The sequence below is a fragment of the Anolis sagrei genome, chromosome 2 (genome assembly GCF_037176765.1).
Source record: "Anolis sagrei isolate rAnoSag1 chromosome 2, rAnoSag1.mat, whole genome shotgun sequence".
Taxonomy (NCBI): domain Eukaryota; kingdom Metazoa; phylum Chordata; class Lepidosauria; order Squamata; family Dactyloidae; genus Anolis; species Anolis sagrei.
Window position 1 is genome coordinate 85,056,528 of NC_090022.1, and position 19,100 is coordinate 85,075,627.

Here is a 19,100-nt window from a genome sequence, read left to right on the forward strand (position 1 = left end):
GTTACATCAGCAATGTATTTCTGGCTGAGGGGTGTGGCCAAGACAGTCTTCATGAGCAGACCTAACAGCAACATGGACTGTGGCCATAGCATCTCTATCCTGAAGAGAAATTTGATGTGTTGAAATCATACCATCCTACATTTCTCAGATGAGAACCGGGACTCATGTGGCCAAGCAAAATCTGAGTGTGACCAAAATGGCAAATGTGATTAATGTGGAAATTCTTCACACAGGACTGACTGCATCACTTTGCCTGAGCCTACTGGGAAGAGCAAGATTCCAGGCTTTCCTCTCCTCTCCCTGGGATGGCAGGGAATTAATCCAGACTAGCTCTGCAGCATTGGGACAGCTGGGGGATATGAGAATACCTGTGCAAAAGCAATCCAGGTCAGATACTTGTCTCATCAGCTATCAGCCCTGCAAACAATACCCAACTCCTTCTGCATCTGGAGCCTGGAGCAACGTCAATTCCAGACAATTTCACCCTATGTCTGGAAGCTCTGTCAAACTGGCTACGTACTAGCAGACTGAAGGTGAACCCGGCGAAGACTGAGATTCTCTGGCATGGCTGCCCAGCAGGTCTGACTCCTCCATTACTCACCTTCGATGGTGCCGCCCTATCTCCATCGATCACTGTTAAGAGCTTAGGTGTCATCCTGCATTCACAGCTGACAATGGAAGCTCAGGCCGCTGCTGCCAGCAAACAGGACTTTTTCCATCTACGACAAGCAAGGCAACTGGCACCCTACCTATCTGATGAGGCTCTGGCAACTGTCATCCATGCCATGGTCACATCTAGGCTGGACTATTGCAACGCCCTGTATGTGGACCTTCCAATGTCTACGACCCGAAAGCTTCATATTGTTCAGAACGCGGCAGCCAGGTTACTCACAAGAACGCCCATGAAATGCCATATAACACCAGTGCTGCAACATTTACATTGGCTTACGAGTACCGTGGCCTGTATAAGATGCTAGTTCTGACCTTTAAAACTCTTTATGGCCAGGGTCCATCGTACCTTAGGGACCGCCTCTCCTTCTCCCATCATCGGAGGTTGCAACGACCAGCCCAACGTGACTTACTCTATATACCGGGTCCTAGAGAAGTGCACTTGGAAAGGACCAGCTGCAGGGCTTTTTCTATTTCTGCCCCTGCCTTGTGGAATTCCTTGCTGCCCTACATGAGAGCCATGCGTGACTTAGGGCCTTTTACTCTTGCACTTAAGACCTGGCTTTTTACTAGAGCATTCGATCTCTGTTGATTTTTAATTTTTGTATGTATGTATTTTATTTTTTGTAATTTAGCTGTAAATTGCCTGGAGCATTCTCGGATGGAGGGCGATTAATAAGTTATTAAATGATGATGATGATGATGATGATGATGAACAATGCAACTTTCTTTTCTCTCAGATAGATTTGTGCATTTAGATGTGCACAGCCAGTCTTAAACTGGAGCAAACTATAGGGAGCATACTATGCCCCTATTAAAACAGATCCATTGGCTACCGATAAATTGCTGAGCCAAATTCAGGATGCAGGTTATGACCTGTAAAGCCCTAAAGAGTTCGGGCCCCACCTATCTTCGCTATCACATCTCCTTCTATGAACCAGCGCGAATTCTAAGATCTACCGGGGAGGCCCTTCTTTCACTCCCACCATTGTCACAAGCACAGCTGGTGGAGATGAGAGAGAGGGCCTTCTCGGTGGTGCCCCCCCACCTCTGGAATGCCCTCCCAAGGGAAATAAGACAGGCCCCATCCTTTTCTGCTTTTTGTAAGAGTTTGAAGACTTTTCGTAGGAGCTTGAAGACTTGGTTTTACCAAGCCTTTGAGAACGACTAGGACTAGCTCCAGTCCCTGGCCACTATTAGAATCTGGCCTTGTACTCCCTACCCATTACCCCCGACAGTTCCCAATAGGCCCTGGAATTGAGCAGCCACAGGCCCCATTATTACTATTGTTGGGACCGGTTATTGCACTTTACCTATTCCCCTGCCCCTACCCCCCATGTCTTGCCTTGCACTAGCCTCAGTGCGACCCTCTTAATTTGCCTAGGCCCATTCTGAAATCCTGGCCCGAACAGTAATTTTGCACGAAAGAGTAAAGTAAGACTGGTTTTTAACGTATATGTGTTGTTTTGATTATGCTTATGTTTTGCTTACTCTGTATGTTTTGGTGTTTTGGTACATGGAAACTGCCCTGGGTCCCCTAGGGGAGATAGAGTGGTATATAAATAAAGTTTTACATTATTACTAGCTGTGCCCTGCCACATGTTTCTGTAGCCTATAGTATGAATTTTTGAAGTAGAGGTATCTGGACTATTATGAAAGAGTGGTACCTACCTGCCTATTCCCCCCCCCCCCCCTTTTTCTTCCTCTTCCCCTTTCTTTCCTTTCTTCTTCTCTACCTCTCTCTTTCATTCCTTCTTTCACTCTTTGGTTTCATCCTTCCTTCTCTCTTTCCTTCCTTCCCTCCTCCTTTCTCTAGTTCTTCCTTTGTCTCCTTTCTTCCCTCCCTGTTTCCTTCCTTCTTTCACTTTTTATTTCCTTTTCTCCTCCCTCCCTTCTTTACCTTTTTTCTGCCTTTCCTTCCCCTTTTCTTTCATTTCTCCTTTCTCTTCTTCCTTCCTTTCAGGACCTCTTTCTTTCCTTCCCTCCCTCCCTCCCTCCCTTCCCTCTTTCCTTCTTTCCCTCCCTCCTTCTCTCTTTCCTTCCTTCCCCCTTTCCCTCCTACATTCCTTCCCTTTTCACTCCTTCCTTTCTTCTCTCCTTCCTTCTTGTCTGTTCTCCCTCAATTCCATTATAGAGTCCCTTCTAACTTTATTTTATGAGTCTATTTAATATAGTAGTAGCATTATATTATATAGTAATATATATAACAATCATATATATAATATAATATATATGTATTATATAGCAATATATATAATAGTAATATATAAAGTATTGTAAATATAGATATAGATAACAACCAGTGATCCAACATCCATCCGTGTGTGTGTGTGTGTGTGTGTGTGCGCGCGCGCATGTGTCTACACTGCCATATAATCCAGTTCTAAGTAGATAATCTGGATTTTACATGGCAGTGTGGAAGGGGTGACTTTAGGTGCATCTACACTGTAGATTTAATAAAGGAGGATGAAGCTGGTGAGGGGAGGAGAAAAAGGAAGAAAAGAAAGGGAGGAAGGGAAGTGAGTGAATGAAAGAAAGGGAGGGAGGAGTGATAGAGAAAAGGAAAGGAAGGGAGGAAGGAGGGAAGGGAGGGAGGGAAAGAAGTAAAGGAAGGGAAGTAGAGAAAGGGAGGAAGGGGGGAAGGAGGGGGTTGGACTGGATGGCCTTTAGGGTTCCCTCCCAACTGGTTGGCCATCTGTTGTGAGGGCTTTGATGGTGTCTTCCTTTACTGCCAAATGAGGTTGGGCTGGATGGTCTTTGGGGCTCCTTTCCAAGCAATGTCAGTTTCGTGCGTCCCTATTACCCCCATCATGGCACCTCCTTCCCTTGTGCTGTGGGAGTGTGTGTGTGGGAGACAGAGAGTCAGAGTGTGTGCACAGAGTGTGGCCCGCCTCCCTCTTTTTTCCTTCCCCCCACCCTCTCTCTCTCCTCCCCCTCCTCCTTCTCCTCAGCCTCTGCCCTTTGATCCCTTGCCTTAGTGTTAGTTAGGGGCCGAGAGACATGCAGGGAGCAGCAGCCCTCCTCCTCTTCCTTTTGACGCTCCCTCGCCCATTAGGTCCCTTCTCCCGCCTCACCTTCCAAGGACTACGAAGGCAAAGGGGAAGGTGATGTAAGGTGGCCTTGCTGGCTGTGTCCTCAGCATGAGGGGAGGGCAGGGGAGGTGTGTTGTCTTCTTCCTTTTTTAAATTTAATGGTGTTTTTGTGGGGGGGGGGGTTTCAGTGATGGTCACTCCTTGGATTGTGAGGAGTTTTGTTGCCAAATTTGGGGTGATTTGGCACTGTAGGTTTTTGTTTTTTGTTTTTAAGGTACTCATTATGCACAGAGCATTTTTATATATCTAGATTATCATCATCATCATCATCATCATCATTTATTACAAAAGTATGTGGATGAATTATAATCCAATATTCCTCCTCCTCCTCCTATTCTGTAATATCTTTTATAATCATAAGAACATTGACAGATACACATTACAATTGTGAATGGGACATATCTATTTTAGCATAACTCTAGATGAGGCATCCTCAAACTGTTTGGGCCTCCAACTCCCAGAATCCCTAGCCTGTTTGTTCAATGGCCAGGAACTCTGGGAGTTAGAGGCCCACACAGCTGGAGGGCAGCAATTTGAGGCTGCCTGATCTAGATGAAAGTTTTACTGGTACCATCTTTCAGCATGGTTAGGCAAGTTATCAGCCTGTCGCAAACAGCACAGCTTTAAGATGACATGGTTAGATGTCTTAATATGGTGAAGAGAAGATTTGCCAAAATGCAGGCTAATCTGTGACTTTACCTTGGCTCCTTTTATTCTCTATGTAACCTCACCCAGAATATCAGTTATTCAATCAAATAAAACCAAAACTTATGCTTATCAATTTGGAACAAAATTCTTTAGATATAGGGTATGTCAGGTGCATCTGAATTAAGCTCATATTCTGAGAAGTCACTTTGTACTTGTTCACATGTGAACTGCAATTGTTAGATGGGATGTTACAACAGTCCTAACACTGATCACATCATCCAAATAGCCATGTTAGGACCATTCACATTGCCAGACTTCTTTTTTGTCTAGATTCAGTTCCAGTTTGTTTTTCCTCATTCAGCCCATTGCCTCTTCCAGGCATTCATTCAGAGGAGACACAATATCCTTAACTGTGGCTGTTTTTGAAGGCATGGAGAAATATATTTAGGTGTCATCAGCATACTGATAACATCCCACCCCATGCCTACAAATGGTTGCTCCTGGTGGTTTCATGTAAATATTTTGAAGCATTGGGGATAGAATCGCACCTTATAGGGTGCCATATAAGAGTTCCTTTTTTGAGGAGCAGATGTCCACAAGCACCAGCATCTTGAACCTGCCTGGTTTAAAAAAAATCCCAGGTCCATACATATTTTTTTCTTGAAAGAATCTAACCAACACATTCCAGCAGTTTAGAAAAAATTATTCTGTGTATAAGCATGGAAAAATATTGCAAACAATAGTGTGGGCTGTTGGACTATGCAGGCTTCAGATAAATTATACCTTTAAGCAAAATATACATGACTTCACTTGTGTTGCTTATTCTGCCTTCCTTTCCTCCTCTCCTTTTTTTCTTACCCATTTTGTGGATCCACTGTTGTAGAAGAGAGGGAGCTATGTATATTACATTACTGTTGTTTCAACAAATTCCCAGCAGAACCAAAGCAAAGGACCATTTCCTGAAGCTCTCAGAGAACAGTTCCTACTGTTTACAGCTGTTTTGAAAGGTGACACTTGTTTTGCTTCTCTCTTGAAGAATGGAACAATGAGGGACCCACTGCCAGGTAGACTGCGGAGGTGGGAGAGAGTATTACTTTTCTAGCAACAGCCCAGAGTGTAGGTTTGAGCAAAATAATGGTTTTTGTTGGAAGGCAAGAAGAACAAGATGATCTGTGATTGTTTAATTCAGGGGAACATATGTGCTCTTTGGCCTCATCTACACCTCACCTACACTGACCATTTGGCCCCATCTACACTGACCATTTCATGCAGTTTCAAACCAGCATCAAAGAAAAAGATTTTGCCATGCAGATGATTACATAGGAAATCTTAGAACAAGTTTGAGGCCTGGGTGGTGATTACAGAAACCACAGTATGCTAATGTGTATTAAGGGCTTTCTTTCATGCACATTTATGGGAGTTTGTTGTCTGGCAGCCACAATTTGGAGCTACATTAAATGGTCATTGTAGATGGGGCTTTTGACTTTGACTTACTTCAATAGCTGCAAATTGAGTTCAAAATGCAAAAGTAGTTTGCATTGAATTAACTGTGGGAGAGGGGAGAGGAAGATGTGAAGTCAGCCTCAGGGTGCATTTACTATAGAATTAATGCAGTTTGACACCACTTTAAAGGCTGAATGCTTTGGGATGCTAGGAGTGGTAGTTTGATGAGATACCAATACTCTCTGGAAGAAGGCTAAAGAACTTGAAAAAATTCAGCTCCATTTTCCATAACTGGAATCATAGCAGTTAAAGCAATATCAAACTACATTTCTACAGTGTAGATGCACCCTCAGTAAAAATCAATCTGATGCAACCTCTCCTAGTTTATTAATCCACATTAATAACTTTCAGCATCTTGAGCATACTGTTATGTTGCTTAGTCATGTGTGTTCAAGTTTTAGTCTGTGAAAAATTGTAGTTTATCTTTCTAAGAAAAAACAGTATGGCATATTGGTTTGAATATTGGGCAATCATTCTGGGAGACCTGAATGGATTTGAGCCCATTTAGGGCTCAAATCCTTACTCAGCATCAAAGGAAAGCAATGGAAACTGGTGAATAAATCTTGCCTAGAATACTCTTTGGTAGGTCACCATGAATCAGATTTAACATGACATACGTAACAGCATCAAAAACTTTACAGGACACTTTGGTAATGGGATATAATTTGAAACATAAATTCTAGGTCTAATGTCTGAGCTTCCAATCTGCTTCTTTTTCAAATAGAAGTAGGGAAAAACATATATAAAGTAAAATTGTGTCTACTTGGAGTTGGAAGCATTGCTGTGAATGTTCAGGACAACAGACTGTTTTACTGATAAAGCCTATCTCCATTCTTATTCTCATTTCATATCAATAGAACCAGCATATATTTATAATATATATGCAAAGTCTTCTTTGAAGACTAAGCCATTGAAATGAAAGACAGAGAAAGGCATGATTATATATTCCATGTCCTTCCACAAGAATGCCACGAGAAAGCCAGGTTTCCATATTCCCCAGGCAGCCAGAAGTAAGCAAAGCCTCCCACACCCTGCGCTTAACTGTGGTTGCCATCTTGTGGTCATTCTTCCTCATGCTGTTTTTGGAAATTGGAAAGCGGCATTGAGGCATATTTTAACAGACATTTTCTGCAGTAACTCTGAAACACAGCAAACATACATGCATCCCTTTAGTTAGACTTTAAGTTTTCCTATTAAAAGGATGTTCTGAATTGTTCTGGCAGAGTATTCCATTGTCTTCATTTAAAGGGAAAAGAGATTGGCAAAACATTAAGGAGGTGAGGTGAAACGGAGGCCATCACACAGCAGCGCAAGGAGATTTCCTCCTGTCATCCATGATGCTTTGTTGGGGGTGGGGGGACTGGGGGCAGGAGTTGGGGAGAAATCATTTTCTGAGCTCAGGAATCTCTTGGAAACAGGAGAAAATTGTGAAAAACACATGGGAAAGGATCTGTCAGTTTTGCCCACATTTAATCGATTTGGTGATATGGGAGAATGGGTATTCCTATGGGCGGTGTCCTACAAAGCAGTGATACCCTGGTAATCTCCCAAAATTCAGTGGTCTGATCCTTGTATGGTATTTTTAAATAAATAAATAAATGTATTCAGTAGAAATTGCACTATTTCAGGAGGTTGAAACTTTGCTTTCACTTTATTCTAACTTTTCAAAATTGCACTTTTTCCTGCCTTTTCTTTACCTTTTTGAAAAACTAGAGTTAGTGATCCATGGAAAAAAAACAATTGGGAGGGAGAGCAGAAGGCCCTATGGGGAGAAATGGGGTCTGCCTTAAGAATGAAGTTTCCTGTCTCCTCAAGAGTATGGGCATTGGGAGGGAATCCATTCATTTGATAAATTTGAAAATGGATAATTTCAAGAGAAAAGGTAAGAGACAACAGCATGTGATGGGTACTGATAAAAGATACAATTTGCTTTTTAACACAACAGGACTAAATGCCATGATAATATGATTCCCCCCCCCTCCCCCCACCATGTGATGATGTCATAAATGCCCCATCTACTGAATTATATGGTCAGTGTAGACTCGTATAATGCAGTTAAAATGCATTATGTGAGCCTATACCAGTGATGGTGATCCTTTTAGAGATTGAGTAGCCAAACTGGGGGGGGGGGGGGGTGAGCAAGTATGGGGTGGGCAAGTGGGGCGTGGGATTGTAAGCGAGCAGGCAAGTGGGCAAGTGAGCAGGGGGCAGGTGATGGCAGCCATGCCCAGAGAGAGGGTGCTCCATGCTCCTTCTGGCACATGTGCCATAGATTCGCTACCACTGGTCTATATTGACTATATAATGCAGTTTAAATGCCTGTTGTCATATCACTGATGTTGAAGCCACTTGCTGACACTTCTGAAGAGTTTTGTCTGTGGAAGACTTCTTCCCTGCCATGTTTCAGCAAACTCTTGGAGACCATATGGAAACATGGTGAAACTAAGCTTCCTTCTTTCACTGATCCTTTGGTTCTGAAATGACACAACAACAATGGTCTTTCGGCTAATTTCTGGTTTTATTCCGGAGCTTGCTATACAAAGGTGTGTTGCAAAGTGCTAATGCAAACAGAATCTGGTGCGGATACAGTGTGAGCCCAGTATGTTCTCAATTATAGACATTCAGCATGAATAAGAACTTCATGTGGAACAAAAAGTCACAAATAGTCTTCTACGTAAGTGAAACACTTGGCAATAGTTAATTGACAACATGTTTTTTCCTGGAGGAGTTCCTTGGTGTTTCTGATGAATTAAGCTCTGATTACAGCTGGGATAACAATACTGCCTTCTGCTTATTCATTGTGTTCTGGGAGACATTCCCAGAGAGTCAGCAATATTTACTGACATTGTACATCTGCCCTGTATGCAAAAGCCTTTGTAAACTATGAAACCATTTTGCTCATTGAAACAGTGGCAATACATCCATCCTTCTGGGATCTCTCAAAACTTAAGACTTCTACCTGTCTCAGCTGTGAAATTTGACTCTAGATGAGTGCATGGAAGATGTGACCTCTCATTTAGAAGCACAGAGCTGGGGGTATTAATAATTTAAGGTCCAATCCTATAAACCTTTACCTAAGAGTAAGCTCTGTTGAATTCAGTGGTATTTATACTGGAGGAGACATGTCTTGGGTAGCACTGGAAGACACCAGCAGGAGGCACAGAAACAACCAAGTGATCCCTGGTTCATTTACTTTGTAACTTTATAGGCAGGTCATGTTTCTGTGAAAGGCAGCGTAAATGATGCAGAGCTTGCAAAAGTTACTTTTTTGGACAACTCCCTTCCCCCACCTATATACCTGAAATTCTGCAAATTGTATTGCTAAAAGTTACATTTCCAAGCTCTGATCTAGTAACTGGGCAGCTTCTCTTACTCCAGTAAATAACCACAGAAAAATATATTTCATAACAGTCTGTCCAACAGCTTGCATTAACTGTATGAACAACCTACAAATGGTTACAGATCTAACCGTCTTGTTACAAAGTATGCACAATAGTTATATGTCTACATACTGTATCTGAAACCATTAAGAGGATTTTTTTGTGGGTGAATATTTTGATTTTATAACGGGGTTTTCTCCTTCACTGTGTTGAAAAACTGCACATCACCATCTGCTTCCCATCATGTTTCATTTAAAATGGGGAACAATTACTCTTGTTCAATCCAGGGCTACATCTACAACTTGATTTAGCAGGATTATTTGCATGTTAAGAAGACGGATAACATGATACTGAACACAAATCCCTACAGCTTGGTTTTTCTTGACTTCATAAAACTGGAATTAAGTATGATCAATGCAAGCACACAATGAGATGCTGAAAGCGGGACTGTGAATTTTGTGTTTTCTTTCATCTTCAATCAGTTATTTTATCAGCATTGAACATACTTGTTCTCCTTGTTCTCTACCTGCTATATTATCTCCTCAGAGTGAAGGGAATTATCTGAGAAGCAGAAATAAAGCACAGCATGGGAGTCATGGCTTTTTGGACTGTAAGTCCCAGAATTTGCCAACCAACTTGACTAGTGACCATGCTGTCTGGGGAATTCTGGGAATGATCATCCAACAAAAAAAATGAAATGAAATTAAAACCAATTGACAGAGTGAAGTTGACACGCATCAGGGCTAGATGATGGCAACCAACACATGAAAATTAGCTCTTTGGCTCACTCACAGGAGTCCTCACATGGGAAAATGAGAAAATAATGATGTAATGTCAGGAAGGGGAAGGAAAAATCATCCACTATTAACCTCTCCCTCCCTCTCCCTCCTCTATGAACCCATTATAACCTTCCTTAAAGGAAAAGGTTTCCCCTTGACATTAAGTCAAGTTGTGTCCGACTCTGGGGGGTGGTGCTCATCTCCATTTCTAAGCCAAAGAGCCAGTGTTGTCCATAGACGCCTCCAAGGTCATGTCGCCAGCATAACTGCATGGAACACTGTTAACTTCCCACTGGAGGGGTGCCTATTGGTCTACTCGCATTTGCATGTTTTCAAACTGCTAGGTTGACAGATGGTGAGGCTACCAGTGGGAGCCCACCCCGCTCCCCGGATTTGTACTGCCAACCTTTCGGTCAGCAAATTCAGCAGCTGAGCAGTTTAACCTGCTGTGTCACTACAGGCTCCTTCTTTAGGATTTGCTATTTTCTTAGCCTTTGGAAATTAAATGTAGCTTCATAAAGAATTACCTCAAAGATTGTTTAATGCCACGTGATTGACTTTGTGGTCCTCTAAATGTTGCTGCACTGCATCTCCCAAGAGCCCTGCCCAGCACAATGTCCTCCTTCTTTGGCTCAGACCATTTTTTCTTTTCCACATGTTCGCCTGTGTAAGTGCCATAACTGGAAATGCAGACGGATGAGTCTTACTTCAAATATACATATATATTTGCTTTATTTAAAAAGTTCCCAAAGCAGGCATGTGTGGTCTTTAAAGATTTTTAACAGTGCCAAGGTTTTTTTTTAAAAAAAACCTTTCACCCAGACTGGGACCTCTTTCTCACACACTCAACAACATGCAACATTTCCTTCACTTACTAAATAGGGGCTCATCATTCCCTGGGACAGACCCTTCTCTGACAGAGAGTTTTCTTCAGAGCCTGTGAATTCTGCCAGTTCTTGTCCAACAACACAACTTTACCAAATTTTGCCTATCTGTCTGAGAAACCAAACCAACCAGCATTGTTTTATGTTCAGGTTTTTCTTAGGGCCCTTTCACACTGCATGGTTATAACATAATGATTCCACGCTATCACGGCTGAATCCATGGTGTGGCACAATTGCTCTCTGGCTGAGAGTCCTAAATATCCTTTCCAGGGTTCCATGGGATGTTGCCCTAGCAGTTAAACTGGAATTCTAACACTGTAATTGTGTAGTCTGAAAGGGCCCATAAACACATTTGCACAGTGCTCGTCTTAGAACTAAAACCATTCAATGCACGCCTTCAATCTCTAGAGGGCACTATCCGCTTTTCCTTGCTCTGCTGCTCCTCATTCCAACCCCCACCCTACCCTGCAAATGTCTACTTCCCCAAGGACACATTGACTGCCCAGCAGATGGCTATCTGAGAGCCGCACTTGATGCACCATATGCTCCCTGCCTGTGGGACTGAAATGTATCGCTTTGACCAATCAGTCACAACAAGAGGCCTCGCTGTAGGATTCAGTATACGATATTCTTCTTGCCATTCCTCCAGTGAAACCAGAGCAGAGGCAAGGTATCTGTTTAGCCTCCACGCCTTAGAAGCCAAACAGCTGCAGGAGAGCAAACACATTTTCTAGCACTGGGTGTTCTTACATCGTCCTTTCAGTGGTCAAATGGTGCTGAGTCAAGGATAGGATGCCTGTCCCTGCAGTAGCAAAATGTTGACTTTCCTGCTTATGAATCTCTTCTGTGGCCAATCACAACCATTCCCAAATGATTTCATAAGCTTCATTTTTGTCTTGAGGCCCAATGGTTGTGGTGGCCTAAATATTCTGGGAGCTGTATTCCCGCCCCCCCCCCCCCACCCCAGAAATAATGTTCCAAGTTATGCCAAGCAGCTGAAAGCAAGAGGCAATGGATAGCAGTACCAATAAGTGTTTGGTCAAGGCTGTTATCTGTGCAGCCTTCACAGAAAACGACCATGTCCCAATGGTTGATCTTCTCAGCAAAATGCTTGGGAGCTTCCATATTACATATGAATTTGATAGCAATTGAGACCACACATTTTTCTAGCTTGGCACTTTCAAAACTGCCTGCCAGCAACTCTCCAGAATTTCACACAAAGAAATCTTTCCCATCCAGGGAATGGAACCTGCTGTCTTCTCCATACAATGCAACAAGTCTAAACACACCCCTTGTTTCTGCAAACTCATAAATACACAAGGAGAATCATATTGAAACGAACTTTGTCTTTCAGGCTCTGTTTACATCATGTCCAACTTATGGGCAGCTACAAACAGGACAAGAATATAACCACACTCTTTTGCTGTCATTCCCCAGCCAATAATATACAGAGGCTCTCTCTCTCTCTCTGATGCTGCAGGAACTAGTGGCCATAGATATACTCAGCCTTCATTAATTTGCCCAGTTGCTTTTTAAAGGTGTCTAGGTTGCCAGCTACCAGTTCATCTTATGGTGGTTTAATAATATGTTGTATGGAGACATACAGTTCAACTGTCCTCAATCTGCCACTATATTGCTTCTGCAGAAGACACAAAGTCAGTGGTTTCCAACCTGTGGTCCATGGTCCACAAGAACTAAAATATGGTATGCAGCCTCACTGTTACTACACCATTGCAACAAAAGCAACTGGGCTCACAAAACCTTCTTATAGTGCTGAAGCTAATTAACTATGGTTTTCTGTGGATGAGCAGATGGTGATTACTGGATGGCATATGTTATTATCAGAAAGTAGAGCTGATGTGGTCTATCCAATGCAATTTTCTGAATTTGCACCCCAAATAACCAAATTTAAAGTTGACCAAAAACCGATTTGAAGCCCTTTTGGTACTAATGTTGGTGAGTGGTCCCTGGTCAAAGTGGTCCCTGGTCAAAAAAAGGTTGGGAATCACTGCTCTAAATTTTAGCACAGGCATGGGCAAACTTCAGCCCTTCAGGTGTTTTGGACTTCAAATACCAGCAAGCTTACCAGCTGCTAGGAACAGTGGGAGTAGAAGTCCAAAACACCAAGAGGATTGAAGTTTGCCCTTGCCTGTACTAGCATTATGCTCTAATTTTAAAAAAACCAAAATCTTATTCATTCCCAATAATACCTGTGATGTCCACATGGCTCCAGTAATGCCTGATTGGCACACTCAACTTCCTGTTGGTTCATCCCTCCAAAACAGACTCATTGAATCAACAGTTGAAGAACAAGGCAACACATAGGTAAATCTAACGGATTAAATGGATCAATTCTTGTCAAGAGAAGAAATATGATTTAGACTCTGGTTACTTATGTATTTCTTCTCTTTGCTTCCCAGCTGGAGCTTGTGAAGCAGAACTGGGAAATCAATGCAATGATACTACCACGTGAACAGCTTGGCTTACTTGCACCAGAATATTTCTGGGGAAAACACAGCTTGAACTCCTCCACACACATGCACACAGTTTGATCTCCCACATAAACGAGAACAAAACAAAGACGGGGTTGAAAGCACACCATTACATGATCTCTGACTCACCTTGCATTAAGACTGAATCTACATCCTTGTCTCTAAAGGTTATAGGGATAAAAATAGAGGATGATCAAGGGTAACTTAGGGGAAACATCTGATATGGCCACCATGCGATAACATGATACAGACTTTGCCAATGCCAGTTGGAGCATCAGTTACATGATACCATATCACCCAACAAACAGGCAAGAGGGAACACGGGGTGGGTCTGGACTGCAGTATTTGAGATGTAGTCTCATCAAGACAAAGCAGATAAGAAAGGGCAGTTGATTATTAGCAGTCAACTTACAACAAACCCATACATTTCAAAGAATTTTCTGAGTCAGTCAATACTCAGAGATAATTTTGCCAATTCTTTTCTCTGAAATGCTTTAATTCAAGTACTAACCAGGGCTAACCCTACTTAGCTTCCAAGATCAGACAGGATCTTTGGGATATTTAAACCTAAGAGGCTTAGAGGGTCTTTAATAGGCAGACCCATCCTCCTCTTTTCAGGATCATGAATAAAGGAATAGTATGTATAATGACAGTTGGAGCCTGGGGAGTCCGTAGTGCCTGGCAAATTGGTCAGAACCGCAACAAGACGCATGGTCCAGTAATAGGTTGTTTATGATCCTTCTCAACTTAAAATATCTGTATTTCAACCTGATCTACTGATCAAATTGTTGCTGCAGTGGAGTTAGCGAAATAATTCCAGAAAACTGGCATAAATGCAAATTTCACGTCTGTCCTCTGTTGGAGCAAATCCCTCTCCTAACAATAAAGAGGATGTTTTTCTGAGGATGCCAGATCTTTGAAATTGTCTTAACATATTGTATTTACCATGCTAATTTTGAATGCTGGGAAAATAATAATTACTCTGTAAGAAGCATCTCAGGTTTTGATTTTGGTTTTGTTTTTTTGTTTTTTTGGATCCTGGTAATATTCAGGCTATTGGACTGATGTTCTTGTTGTATGTAATGTCTTGGTTGTTTAGGTCAAGAATAAATATGACACTCAAGTGTTGCCAGCTGAGTGGATCAGAAGACTTGCAATGCTAGCAAAACGCTAGGACCTAAGGGCCCTTCCACACAGCCCTATATCTCAGAATATCAAGGTCGAAAATCCCATAATATCTGCTTTGAACTGGGTTATCTATGTCCACACTGTCATATATTCCAGTTCAAAGCAGAAAATGTAGGATTTTATTCAGCTGTGTGGAAGGGGCCTAAGTCTGATCAATAGATCCACCTAGAATAGACCCTTACTCTCCAACTATCCCAGATTGGCAGGTCCAGACCTAAGTAATCCTCTGTCATCCTATTCTTTCAGGTGCTTTGAAAATGCCCAGTTTCTCTTTTCTCTTCCAACTTTTCCTCTTTGTTCTCAGCTTACTTCAATTGCTACCAACTGAGTTCAAAGTACAAAAGTAGTTTACACTCCATTAACTCAGCAGGGGGAGAAGAGAAGAGGGGAAGGACTTTTGCCCTTGATAGTATCCTCAGGCAGAGTAAACTGTTACAGTTTCTCTCAGCTTGCCCCCCCCCCCCAATTTTGCTATCTTGAGCATATTCTGATGTTGCTTGGCCACATGTGTCCCAGTTTTCATCTGTAAAATATTTGAGGGTACACACACAGATCAATAGCTATCCTGCCCATATTACAAAAGGATGGAGTATCTGGGGTGATACACCATACAGATAAGCAAGGGGAGAATCATGTTACAACATATTATTGAGGCAACTTTCTTCCAAATGAGGCAACACTCTTCTCCTTCCCATTAACAAAGATCAGCTTCTCTAGAGGTCATGGCTTTCTCCATGTCTACCAACAACATAAACTCTCTTGCTTATAGATCAGCTTAAGACAGGTATATGCCAATTACTGCTATTGCTGAACAAACATCCGTGGGCATGATTAGGACCATGGCTTCAATGCATAAACAACTTGAAGGCACACAACAAAATTGCTTGGTTGGTAGCTCAACACTGTACTTTCTTATGTTGAATGCTAAAATATTATCTCTCCCCTCTAACCGTTCAGACAAAATACCACCACAAAGCCGCCTTCTTCTTTGGGTTCGCAAATGTATTCATCAACTTTCACCAACCCCCTGCAGAAGAGGGCGGAAGAGAAACAAGGACCAAAGTTACAGAATGAATCAGAAATCATCTCCTGGTTTTCAGAAATGGGAACCAAGGTCCTGCATCATCATATGCTTAAAACTGTGATAGAATTCCATGATTGTAGCTCCATCTGATGATTCTCCCTCCTGCATCTTCCTTTTCAGCCAGGCAATGCCACAACTTAAGGGTTTTTGAGATATTACCATTTGGGATGCTGAGAAGTTATGTCTACAATACTCTCCTAGATGCAGCTGGGGTTTTAAAAAAAATATTGAACCGTGCAGGGCCCCCTATGACTTATAGAAAAGGCCAATCCCTATTCCTGAAGGTTCCCAGTAGTGGCGATTCATTTGTTTTTGTAAAAAAAAAAATGGGTATTTGAATGAATCAGAAGAGGTTGGGATGTAAAAGGGGCTGCATGGAGCCCTAGCACCACACTTTGCTTACTCCTGATCAATATAATGCCAGGCTTTGCATCTGGAGGAATCATGCAAAGACAGTTGCTGAGTGGGCTTCTTTCCCTCTGTTTTTCACACTCTATACTCATTTCCCCAGGCAGCTGGAGTGGAGACAGAGAGGCCTTGTGGCCCCATCAGAGTAAAGGAGAAACAGTTACAACTAAAATGAAAGGCAGGCACAAAGTTGGCACAGGCCTTGCCTCCTGGCCTTTTGCTGACAGTCTGCTGGGGATTATGCTGCGGGTCTGTGTCTGTGCATGCCTTCCTCTGTATGTGTGTGATTGTCCTCTTCTCACAGGATATTTTAGAGAGAGAACAAAAGCAGACAAAGCCGTATTAATCTCCTTTGAGCAAGGATGTCTCTAGTGGCTCCAGTCCAGTGGAGATAGGTCAGTTGGAGCCCATGAAAGCCAAATACACAAGCAAATGTAGCAATGCGGGAAGGAACTATAAAGGGTCCCTAGGGGAATATATTGTGCTGAGATATAATGTCAGTCACATTTCTTTCTGCTTTGGGCAAGTCTGCCATGAGAAGTCTTTCCCACGAATTGACCAGTTCTACTCTTTTTCTTCAAAGTTCTCCCAGAAAATGGCAGGCTTGGAAGAAGGTCTGACATTTTTGGAGATCCAGCACCTTCCTCTGTAGGCTTCATCATGTTTAGTGGGACTGGTTTTTAGTTCACTTCTGTTGTCCCACATTTAGGAGGAACAGGGTGCTTCTGCAGGAAGGCTGCCCCGCTTCAGCCTTAGGCTTCCATTCCAACCTCGAGGGCAAATGTTGAAGCTGCGAATACTGGGTGACTTGATCCCAGAGTCTTCAGAGTCAAGGGAGATATCTGAGTTGGTGGGTGACAGGGATGTATAACGCTTCACTGGGGAATGTGTTGTCACTCTGGGAGACTGCAGGGGGCTGGTGATAGTTGGGGAGCAGGCGTCCACATTCTTTGGACTGGGACACGATTTTCTGCTCATGTTTGCTGGTGCGGTGAAGATTCTGTGACTATCTAGGATTGTGTGTTTTGGATCCCTGTGGGAGAAAGAATGGGGCCCCACTGCTCTTGGGCCATTATTGGATGTTGCTGCATTGAAGAGTGAAGCCCCAGTGTTGGCTGGGAGAGTGAAGTACTTGTTGCCATTCATTCGCACTGCTTTTGGAGACTGTAGTGGACTTTTATAGGTTGGTGACTGGCTGCCTAGCAACCTGGGACTGTTGTTTGATGATGCACTGATTGGTGGAGGAGCCGTGGAGACAGGGAGGGAAACACGTCTGTATCCTTCCATCCTCACTGGCCTGGGAGACTGCAGTGGGCTTGGGGAATGGTTACCCACACTCTTAGGACTGCCACATGAGGACGGCATGTTGGCAGAAGTGGCAGGTGGGGTGAAGGGCCGGAAACTCTCTACCCTTGTAGCTTTGGGAGAGGAGCTCTTCCTCCGGGCAGCATTGATGATGTTTCTGGCAAGCAAAACCTGCATCTGACGGCTGGACTTGGGATCTGTCTCTTGACGAAATGGAGACAGAGATCTTTCACTCCATGAGGGAGACATGGGGGGAGGTGGGGTGGTGATGCTGGCTGTTCGGAAGGCATCTAGGAGCCCCTCCTCAGGCTCAGAAGGAGGCGCTGGGCTCACCCAGCCATCTAAACTGCTGGTCTGTCGTCGCAGGACCCGTGGAGTCCATGTGGGGGAAGCAGGCAGAGATGTCTTTCTTTCCTGTGAGGGGAACAAAGGTGAGGGTTAGTGTGCTTTCTCTCAGAAGCGGAAGGAGACAATGGGCAATCTCAAGTGAGAATCAGAAAAAAGTGTGGTCCCAAAATCAGCAGAATCGCAGAATTTCTTTCTCTGTTCCTCACCGGGCAACCAGGGATGTTCTACATTATCATAACCTATGAATTCTGTAATATAAAATTTGATAACATTGTCATTGTGCAATAAGTATTTCTAAGAAATCAATAGAATAAGGTTGAAAGAAAAAGAGGAAGAAAAAATGGTGGTGCTTTTATATGACATATGACTTTAATCCAGGGTAAGAAGGTTCTTAATGCCACTTGATATGTTGTGATATAGGGTGAGATCACAATATGAAAAAACCACGTAGTTTCATTTTGGAGGTGGTGATGATACACATCAGGTCTGGTACGGAATTAATGGGGACTATTTCTAAATAATTTTACCCACCTAGAACTCAGGGAATAGGTGACGGGAAATTATTTCAGGAAGAAGACAATCAGAACATATGTTGTACTAGTTTTGCTAGAAAACCTTGAGGGGTTTTTTGGATATTTTGAAAAGTTCAAATTAGACCTAATCATGAACATGGCTTCCCTCCTTGCCATCCACTGTGATCACCATGCATAGAAACAATCATGTTTTAATGGACAAACTGTCCCCCCCCCCCCTTTATTCCGCAAGTAATACACCTCCAAAGAAAGGATAGGATCTAATGTACATTTGTTCACCATATAAAGTTGTAATTCCTTAAAAGCCTATTTTTTTAAAAAAAGGAGGGGTTTTTTTCCTTTAGGTTTCTGCCATTTGTGGCGTGAGATGGGTGAAAGACGGACTCTGAATCAACATTCAAAAGCATGAGGCTATACCTTCTAACTGTCCCGATTTGGCACTGTTAAACCACTTCAGGCCATGCAAACACTATAATCTGTTGATACATTTCTTTCAAAGGGAAACCCACAATAGGTTAACAGAGGGTGAGCTGCCGATGACCTGCAGATGGGTATACCATCACATCTCCGAATACCGTGCCTCTGACGTGCATGGAGAAATTAAAGATGAATGGAGTCAATTCCCACCTGTCTTGCGAATGGTACTCTCCACAAATCCTTTGCCTACGGATTCCTGAGTCACCTACAAAATGGACCATGTGTCATATGACGGAATCTGTAGGAACCAGTATGCAAATGGTATCTATCAGAGATGGGGTATTTTACTGTGTGATAAGAGTCCACCAGT

General features: G+C 42.9%; 1 protein-coding gene across 1 annotated transcript in view; it reads right to left on the minus strand.

Moving 5' to 3' along the window:
* Positions 1-8,411: 8,411 nt before the first annotated feature.
* Positions 8,412-19,100, minus strand: part of SYNPO (synaptopodin) — a 97,742-nt gene continuing 87,053 nt past the window's right edge. Inside the window, exon 4 of the mRNA XM_060765453.2 lies at positions 8,412-17,846. Coding sequence (XP_060621436.2) covers positions 16,833-17,846 — 1,014 coding nt within the window. The 3' untranslated portion in view covers positions 8,412-16,832. The remainder of the gene's footprint in view (positions 17,847-19,100) is intronic.